Source organism: Sinocyclocheilus rhinocerous, unplaced genomic scaffold (genome assembly GCF_001515625.1).
Source record: "Sinocyclocheilus rhinocerous isolate Xijiao unplaced genomic scaffold, SAMN03320098_v1.1 scaffold700, whole genome shotgun sequence".
Lineage (NCBI taxonomy): Eukaryota > Metazoa > Chordata > Actinopteri > Cypriniformes > Cyprinidae > Sinocyclocheilus > Sinocyclocheilus rhinocerous.
Window position 1 is genome coordinate 19,223 of NW_015666541.1, and position 10,166 is coordinate 29,388.

General features: G+C 35.3%; 1 protein-coding gene across 1 annotated transcript in view; it reads left to right on the forward strand.

Annotated features, from left to right (window-relative positions):
• cntnap3 (contactin associated protein family member 3) overlaps positions 1–10,166 on the forward strand; it is a gene marked incomplete at its 5' end in the record, with an annotated part of 97,137 nt that overhangs the window by 3,273 nt on the left and 83,698 nt on the right. Inside the window, 1 exon segment of the mRNA XM_016544049.1 lies at positions 9,552–9,745. Within this exon segment, the coding sequence (XP_016399535.1) occupies positions 9,552–9,745 (194 nt within the window).

A 10,166-nucleotide genomic window follows, 5' to 3' on the forward strand; every position in this document is an offset into this window, starting at 1 on the left:
AACTATATAGACATTTAAAAATCTACTAAAATTACTACAACTACTACAATACTACAACTTTAAATTGAAATGAAAACAGAAATATAAAAATAAAAATTGATTCATAATATTAATAACTATAATAGTATCACAATAATACTAAAAAAGTATCATTAAAAAAGTGATATAAGTAAAGCACATTGTTTTTTTAATCAGTGTTATTTTAGATATTTAGAGACAATTTTAGATCACCAAGACACTATTTTAGTTTTTGTTTATTTTCTGAATTAGATGTTATTTGTAGTAAAAATTTTTAGTAATTTTGTATAGTGTTTTTTTTTCCATTATTATTATTATTATTATTATTATTTTAAACATGTCTGTATAGTTTTTATACATTTTTATTTATTAGTTTTAGCTTATTTAGTTTTGTTAAACTAAATGAAAATGAAAAATGTTGCTCTGGCAACTATATATATATGTGTGTGTGTGTGTGTGTGTGTGTGTGTGTGTGTTTTATTTCATTTCATTTCATTTCATTTAACATTTAGTTCAAGTAATAAAAGTGTTTAAGGTTTTAGTTTAGTTTTAACTCTTATAACCCTGATTCTACACTGAAAAAAACAATGTTACATTTACTTAATTTTTCTTTTGCAAGTTTTTGTACACATATTTTTAAAGAAAAATGTAAATATGGAATGAAGTCAAATCTACTTAACTAAGTTATGTAAAATTAGCAAAGAGAATAAGTAAATGTAACGTGACCAGTTAAAGTTTGATGAGTAATTTCTACTTAATTATTTGAAGATTATACTCTGCAATATCTCTTCATGCACATTTTACTCAGTCACGGTTTTTAAACTTTACTCATACAATTTAGCACTGAAAAAAGCCATGCTGTTAGAGAATGTGGTTCACTAGAGAGTGTGGAACACAGAGACGTCAATGCTTGGTACACAATACGGTAACAATATGTGGATAGTGTTTGAGAATGAATGGGTCATTTTGAGTAGAAAATGAACTCTAGATGTCACAAAACAGCAGGTTTTTAAACCAACCAACAAAAGCAACCATAAAAGTGACGTGACGTGTGGCCAAGTATGGTGTCTCATACTCAGAATTTGTGCTCTGCATTTCACCCATCCAAGTGCACACACACTGCAACTAGAGCTGGGCGGTATGACTGTATATATCATTACAGTGAAATAAAGTGTCTATCGTTAGAGATTTTGCTATATCGTGTATTCCGCGGTATGCAGATATATCTGAGTAACACAGTACTGCTTAAACATTATAGACCTTTTGAGTGATAAGGAAACATGCATGAATGAGAAAATAAAGAGTGGGACGCACTTGGTAGAGTTATTAAGTGCAATAAGCAGTGAAAAAGAACTCAATGCGGTGCTGGTGCTGACTGACACACAGCTGAAGCGCGCGCACTGAAAGCCCCTCTCAGACAGCAAGCGATCGTGAAAACAGATCTCTTTCGTGTTTTATTGTGCTTGAATGGTCAAATACAAACACAGTGATGTCATAATGCCCGCCGTGTGGAGTATTCAAGTAAACACAGTCGGTTATATGTTAAATAAATGTAATGCAACAGTTGGGTGAAAACCGGATGTGTTTCAGTATATTGGATCAGTGCAGTCAGTCTTAAAGGGACAGCAGCCTTATTTACCTGCTGCTGTCTGTCATTATTAACGTTAATCATGTTTGATTGATACAGTGAAGACTATGCAGTGTTTTATTTATACACTTTATTCAATTTCTGTAATATTTCTTACCACATGTTAAATAAACCATAGCCTACTGTAGCTGAATACATTAAAAGTTTATTTCATATTTATTTGTTCTGTTGTGCTTGTAATTTGCTTCTTTTTCTTAATTTTAATAACAAAAATAAAATAAAAAATAGCTTTATCGAGGTACATATCGTTATCGTGAAATAAAATTTCTCATACCGTGAAATTAGATTTTTAACCCTAACAGCAACCATTAGGCCACCACTGCCCCTAAAGCAGTGTAAATACAACTCGAAAACAGTGAAAAATTCAACCTTATTAATTATTCATGCCCCAGCACATGATGGGAACACCGGTATCATAACTTTGATATTTACTCAAAGAATCCTTGTAAACATGACCAACAATTCCAACTTATAAGTTCAAACTTTAATTTCTACAAGCTTGAATTGAGTGCTAATATAGAATTTACTCTTTTTTTATTCTTGCCTGAATTAAATTTTTTAATGTAGAAATTACATTTGTTTTCCCGTAGTATTTACTTCACCACAGAATCATTTTTATCAGTGTAATTCTACTTTCCCTATCAATATACAGTAAGTGGCAAAAGACCATAAAATATATGGTATGTTGATAAATGCACCAAATGCAAATTGCTGTTTATTCTGGCCAAGAACTGCAAAGACTTGTGGGTCACGGCACTTTTGATGGCTGCGAGCCTCTGGTGTCATTTGTGGCAGCTCAGTGAGATTCAGCGGTTTATCGCATTAGTTGCGCTTGTGTCGTGGCATTCGGTGTATCCGTGAATGCGTCCCTCTTGAGGCTGACAGGTGACCACATTACAGATGAGCTCAAAGAACGGCCCGCCTCACGTTTCAAAAGCTAATAGATAGGCTGAAAGAATAATTTCAGCCTGTTACATGCCGCTGCAGTGCAGTGTTTAAGTGCAAACATGTTTCCTCCAGGAGCGACAACATTAATGACTGGAGTAGGAGGAAGTGTAATTGTTGTTCCTCCCAGAAAATAGCCTTCAAAGGTGCAACACACACACACACACACACACACTCTCTCACACACACACACACACACGGGAAATAACAGGTGCTAAACCGGATCGAGCAACCAAGCAATAAACATGCCGTTAAAAATCGCAGAATATTGTGCAGTGCCTGGAAGAACACAGTCGCTGCATAAACTTCCTTCGGATTCAAATATTAGGAATGCGTGGATGAACTTTATTTTTAATGAAGTTTCAGCTCACGCGAGTAAAACATTGTATGTGTCTAACCGAAGTCACAGAAGGCTCCAAGCATGAAGGACGTCGGTAGCTTGTCAAACAGACACACAGAAAGTTGGTTTACTATGCAGAACTGTTATCCAATCACAGCAGTAGGCGTTTACTTCCAACTGTTACCAGCGTTTCTCGAGCCGGCCTCAAAACCAGGGTAGAAAATAGCCTATTACTTATTGATTTTGATGTTTTTGAATGTAAAAATCACACGAACGTCATAAGTGGACCTCAGACAACAGTACAAAATAATTTTTAAAAAGCCAGTTCATGACCCCTTTAAAGGTAGGGTAGGTGATTTCGGAGAGGCTAGCAGTAGCAAGCTAGCTTTGAAAGCATAAGATCCCACCCTTCCTGCATAATCACTCTCCAACGCCTCCTCCGAAACACATGAACACGCACAGGCAGAGCAGAGGATGACCAACGACACGATGAGGGACGGCGTTAGTGGAGGGTTGAACGCGACGTTGTCAGATCTCCTCACGTCTCATTCACCGGTGAGAAAACATTACATTACAAAGCGCATAATATTACAAAAATATCGGCTTCCATTCTCGCTCGGTCCGCAATAGCATAAAGGAATGCGCTGATGACGTATCATATCTGCGTAGGGTGGCCATACGTGCCATTTTTACAGGACACGTCCTCGCCAGGATTTCTATCATTGGCTTTGTTTTCCTGTTTTCATACTTGCTGATCGAAAAGTAGCTTGACCAATAACGTGCAGGCATTGTACATAATCGACCAATCGTGGTGCGTGAGAAGGTGGGATCTACAGAGAACGGTCAGAGCGATGCAAATACACGTACAAATTAGATGTGTTCAATCGTTGTATAACATCAGAGCCAAATAGAATAGAATATAATAGAATTAGTTTTCAGGTTTGTGCCATTGAAATTTTGAAAGTTACTCTAAGTTTGAGGCATTTCTATATAAAATTATATATTTGTAATATTTGTAATTTGCAACGTATGTAATTAAGAAATGATTAAATATATATAATGTACAAAAATAGATACTGTAATATATATAAAAATATGTATATAATTATAACTTGTATGACGATAGATAGATAGATAGATAGATAGATAGATAGATAGATAGATAGATAGATAGATAGATAGATAGATAGATAGATAGATAGATAGATAGATAGATAGATAGATAGATAGATAGATAGATAGATAGATAGATAGATAGATAGATAATTTCATTAATTCTTGTATTGTTTTATCTTTTTATTTTCTATTTTGTTTATTTTCTTATTCTGTTTTTTTTTTTTTTTTTTACTTGAATGATTTTCTCCTGTAGTCTATTTCGCTTTGTGTTGCGTGAAAACTGAATTTTTAGTGCATGGCCAAACGATAATAACTATAATTTACTCTTTCACATGTTTGGCTTTCAACATGCAGATTAAACAGTCTGGCATTTAGATCTGCAATGAAAAAAGAGCAAATTAGATCTATATGAAATTCTAATTATGATCTCTTCAGATGAACTCAGCAGATGCAATTAACCAAAAAGAAGTTATTTAACTTCATATCCTCTTGTTACCTTTGTTTTTTTTTTGCTCGAGTCAAGGTAAAAGCAGGCAGGTGGCAGCTTTCCAGATCTATTTGTATTGCATTAGCTTCATCAAATGCTCTACAGTCAACGATATAAAAGTCGCTTTTACTTTCATCAGACATTTCTGCTGATCCCGTCCCGCTCTAAACTAGCTTTTGTCCCTCGGCTCTTGCAGGTGGAAACGTGGTAAATAATAGACGAGATTCGTGCCAGTTCATTACACAGACGTCTGCTCTTCTTTGGAGTTTGCTTTGCTGAACATGTTTCGGGGTGATTTTCAACTATCTTTAATCATGTTAGTCAGTAATACGTTTCTTCCATTTTCATTGAGTGGATGCAACATACAGATCAAATATTTACAGAAATTATACACACAATACAGTTCAAAAGTTTGGGATTTTTTAATGTCTTTGAAAGAAGTCTCTTCTGCTCACTAAGGCTGCATTTATTTGATCCAAAATACAGTAAAACAGTAAAGTTGTGAAATATTATTACAATTTAAAATAGCAGTTTTCTATGTGAATATCTGTTAAGATGTAATTTATTCCTAAGTGTATGTTTTTGATTGCTACTTTTGATCATTTAAGAAATATTTCAAAACTATTAATATACACTACAGTTCAAATGTTTATGGGTTGATAGGATTTTTTTTACGTTTTTGAAAGAATTCTCTTATTTTCACTGGATGTATTTGATTAAAAATTCAGTAAAGTTGTGAAATATTATTACAATTTAAAATAGCAGTTTTCTGTGTGAATATCTGTTAAGATGTAATTTATTCCTGTGATCAAAGCTGAATCTCCAATCTTCAGTGTCACATGATCCTTCAGAAATCATTCTAATATGCTGATTTGCTGCTCAAGAAACATTTCTGATTTATTATCAATGTTGAAAACAGAAAAGTTTTATTTTATTCTTTGATGAATAGAAAGTTCAAAAGAACAGCATTTATTTGAAACACAAATCTTTTGTTTACTGTCACATCTATTTAATGCATCCTTGCTGAATACAATAATTAATATTAAGTAATTACTGAATATTAGTATTATTAATGTTACTGACCCCCCACATTTTCAAACTGTATTTTATATTTAAATATTTTATACATACATACATGTGTATGTGTATGTGTGTATATATAAAAAAATTAAATTAAAAATGGTGATTGTGGAATAAAATGATAATTTTCCAACTTCATGGTTTGATGTTAATAAAGCATTCCAGTCATTAGTTTGTCTGTTTCTTACAGATTAAATGGCGCTGATGGTTTCTGGTGTTGCTGCAGGTGTTATAATATGATGAAACGGTGATTTAAATGAGTGTCAGAGCGCCGCTCGTCTGCCCTCATCAACGACCCCTGATTAACCTTAATCACTTGGTTCGTTTGGAGGAACCGTTTTGTCCTCTCCGGTCAGAAAATCTGCAATGAACGTTTGACTTTTGCTTTATTCATTGTGACAGCCGAGCAGAGATGGAGCTTATTCTGAATGAGGCTATTACTCTTTAATGAGGGCCGTATAAGAGGTCGTTAGGATAGGTAATTCAGTTTTAATGGAAACCGGGAAAAAACTTGAGAATTTACTTGCGTGGAATTTACAACAGTGAAAAACGCTTGTGGTGTTTGACCAATTGGATACACTCTGTTATGCGATGTTGTGTGTGTGTGTGTGTGTGTGTGTTTAGTTGTCAGTCAATGTCTTCTGACGCACATATTTAACTGCCGCTGCCCTAAATACTAAAATAGGCTAGTTATTCTGCTCTGAGGCTAACTGGCTGTGATATAAGCATTAAACCTCAGGTTTGTTTTGCATGATTCAACAGGACTGAACAACAGCTCTAACTAGAGTTTACAAATGAGTTCTCAGTAATATCTCAAGCATTAAATGCTGTAAGCATTAAAATCATAATCTGGCTATTAGCTTTGGCGTTTCTGATGTGTATGTCGGTTCCGTCGGGCTCTAGAATATCCCCATCTTGAGTTTGGCTGTCCTGATTATGAGCGAGACTCGCCGGGCGACTGGATTTGGGTTCGCCGGGCTCCACCTGTCTGGTGGCTCTATCCATCTGGCTGGCTCAGCACTTTCACTTCCCGTGCTGCCAATGCGCCGCGGCTCCTGCAGATGTTGCTCTCGCCTGGCGCACCTCGGCGCCCCACCGTTCAGTGGTTTTATCATGATTTACGAGGAACAGGTAGCGTTTATGATGCCGTCTGGTCTGATTTAGCCTGCGCCGCTGAGGTGTACGGATCCACATCTGCAGCGTGGGACTCGGCTCTACGGGTGGCCAGCGAATGCAGCTACTTAAGAGGGATTTAACAGGATTTTCAGGCTTATTGGTGTCAGTCTTTATGGTCGGCTGTAGGTAAATGGACTCTGTTGTGATGCACTCAGAATATTAATGCTTACACAGTAACTGCCTGTTTGATATTGAAATTCTGTTATTATTTACTTGTTGTTTTAAATCTGCATGAGTTCTCTGGAGCACAAAAGTATGGGCGCATGATTTCCGCGATACGGAAAACACAGACGGAATCAATTTACTGTATAAAACGGAATGTCAAGGAATTTGTCAGATTTTGTCAGTACACATCAAACGGCGATATGGACTAGTGTCTGTGAATATTAAACCGCAAAAAGACTGTTTAAATATGAATCCTGCATGTTCTGCGTGTCTCTGTTTGAATGAATGGCGCTATTCTTTACGGTAACCCGTCAAAATAAAAGTCTGGTTAAACTTGAAGAAACTGTGACAGAAATATATCACTATTTTACAGTAGAATGTCTCAATGTATTAATAATAATAATAATTATTATTATTATTATTATTAAAACATGGCCATTATTTTTAAGGAATAATCATACAATGTTTCATCCATGTTTTAATTTTAACGGTAAACCTCTGTTGTGCAGCACTTCATTGGATCAAAAGATAAGTTAAATGAATGTTTTATGCCTTCATTTGATTACCAGAAAAATTTAAATGCACAACACAGAATTTGTGAAAAAATAAAACATTTCATAGAGCACTATTAATGTAATGCATAAATAAATAGTTGTTTTTAATGAATAAAATAAATTACACATGCTCTTTGATTATTAAAATGGAATCCACAAAAATTTAAATGGAAAACAGAAAATTTGGTAAAAATAAAACAGATTTGAGCGGAAAATAAAATGTATTTCATAGGGCCCTATATTTTTATTATAATTTTTTTTTTGCATAATAATTTTCTGCATTTTTTTTTATAATTACACATGCTTTTTGATTACTAAAATTTTAATTGACTATTAAAACGGAGTCCAGAAAAATGTAAATAGAAAAAAAAAAAGGAATCCAAAACAATTTAAACAGAAAAAAAAACAGAATTAGGGAATAAATAAACAAACATTTGGAAAAAATAAAAAGTATTTCATGGGGCCCTAAAAAGGAGATATTTTGAAGGCTGTTCATGTTGACTTTTCTATCCACCTGTTTCCTAACAGACTTTACTGCGTTTTAAATTATGGAAGGCACTTCCAGTTTTAGGAAGTTCCACTTAAAGATCCACTTTGTATTCCACTGTAAAAATATGAAAAAGACAACATATCTGCGCATTTGTGGTCTTAATGTACACTCTATCTCAAGAATAATTCACTGAATGCACTAAGAATCTCTGGTTTTTCTCTTTAAATCCTCACGTCTCTTTGCAGGTTTGTTTTCACACGGATGCTTTAAAATGTTATCGTCTCCCATTTTCACTTCTAGTCCCTATTAGCAGCCTTTACTGTAAGGTTTCTAAAGCTGGTCAATACAGTATTTATAATGTCACCTCATAGTATCAAGTTTATGAACATGCTTGCATTCATAGAGAAAATCTTTGGCTGATTGTTTACAGTTTGACAGAAGTTGCTTCCATTGTTCATGCAAAGCATCATGGGGCAAAGATGGATACAGTGAAAATGTGTGAAGAGGACAGATGCTGTTAAGCTCCAACAAATGACCAAAAAGCTCCATAAAAACACCAAAGTGATAACCTGAAGAGCCTGTTATGGCTATATATAATAGTGTTTTTTGTCCTGTGTTGAGATTGTATGCAAATGAAAAGGTTGCTAAACATCTTCACTTGTCTTCCACGAAAGAAAGAAATTCCTTTAGGACACGAAACATTCATTTTTGAGTCAGTTATTGTTTTAAAACCATAATGCACAGGGTTAGATGCGATATTGAAAGCTACAAAGAGAATTTCCCTAATGAAAAGATCAGAGTGATGTCTGATGACGTGGTTGTTCGACTACAAGCAGGTTTTTAACAGGATTTTACCGCAGAACAGCTTTATCCTCATTAAGATGTGTAGATAAATGAGCGTAACTTCACACCAGCATGAAGGAGAAATGGGGAAAAAATAGTCTGTTCCAAAGTCTAGTGAGCTGCCTACCTAGACAGCACGTTAAGGCATCGTGGACACAGACTTAATTACATAACTTTGCTGCTTTCTTTCTGAAATTTAAGACAACATCACATGTATCCTTCACTCTGAAAACAGTCCCAGAATGCATTGTGACAAACCCTTTATGAATGTATTTAATGGTCGATATGAATTAATGTGAATAATTGTTATCAAATTTATATGTATATACTTATAAAATAATATACTATATATATATATATATATATATATACCTAAATAAATATATTTTATAATTTATTTTCATTTTATTATATATATATATATATACCAATATTTGTGTGTGATGCTAATGCTTTGAAATTATTTGTGAGTTTGTGCACTTCACAATAAGTGCCTATGTAGAGTGTTTCTTGTTGGCCACTTATAAGGGTTAAATTTCAGTTTGGATGCTCCCTAAGAAGGCAGCAGTTGTTTTCTCCTAACAAATGGATCAGCATTGGATCAGTTATAAATAGCGCGTGATGCAATCCATGCAGCTCGGCCTATAATGCAGAGTAAGAAGCCTTCGTTTGTGTGCTGTGTCCCGCAGGTGCCGGAGGCTGGTCTCCGCTGGACTCTAATAAGTACCAGTGGCTGGAAATCAAGCTGGAGCAGCGGACGGAGATTACAGCCATCGCCACCCAGGGCCGATACGGCAGCTCTGATTGGCTCACACGCTACCTCCTCATGTTCAGTGACACGGGCCATAATTGGAGGCCGTACCGACAGGAGGATAGCATCGGGGTAAGGCTTGAATTCCTCACCTGAGATGGAGGAAAACATGCTCTGATGAGAGAAAATGCTACGCAGCGTTTGAGTGTAGTAAGTGCTGTTGTCTGTGCAGAAGTCGCCGTCACACTGAGCGACTAGGATGTTGTTTATTGGCTCAAAACGGCCCTCTTTCCGTCTCTGTGATCTTCTGGTCTGCAGATATGAGTCTCCAGATTGGCCAAGTTAGTGTTTAGCTGGTTTTGGTGGTTGTTCAGCTTGTGTCTTAGCCTGACCGGCTAACAGGTAGATTATATATTTTATATATACAGTGGGTACGGAAAGTATTCAGACCCCCTTAAATTTTTCACTCTTTGTTATATTGCAGCCATTTGCTAAAATCATTTAAGTTAATTTTTTTTCCTCATTAATGTACACACAGCACCCCATATTTATT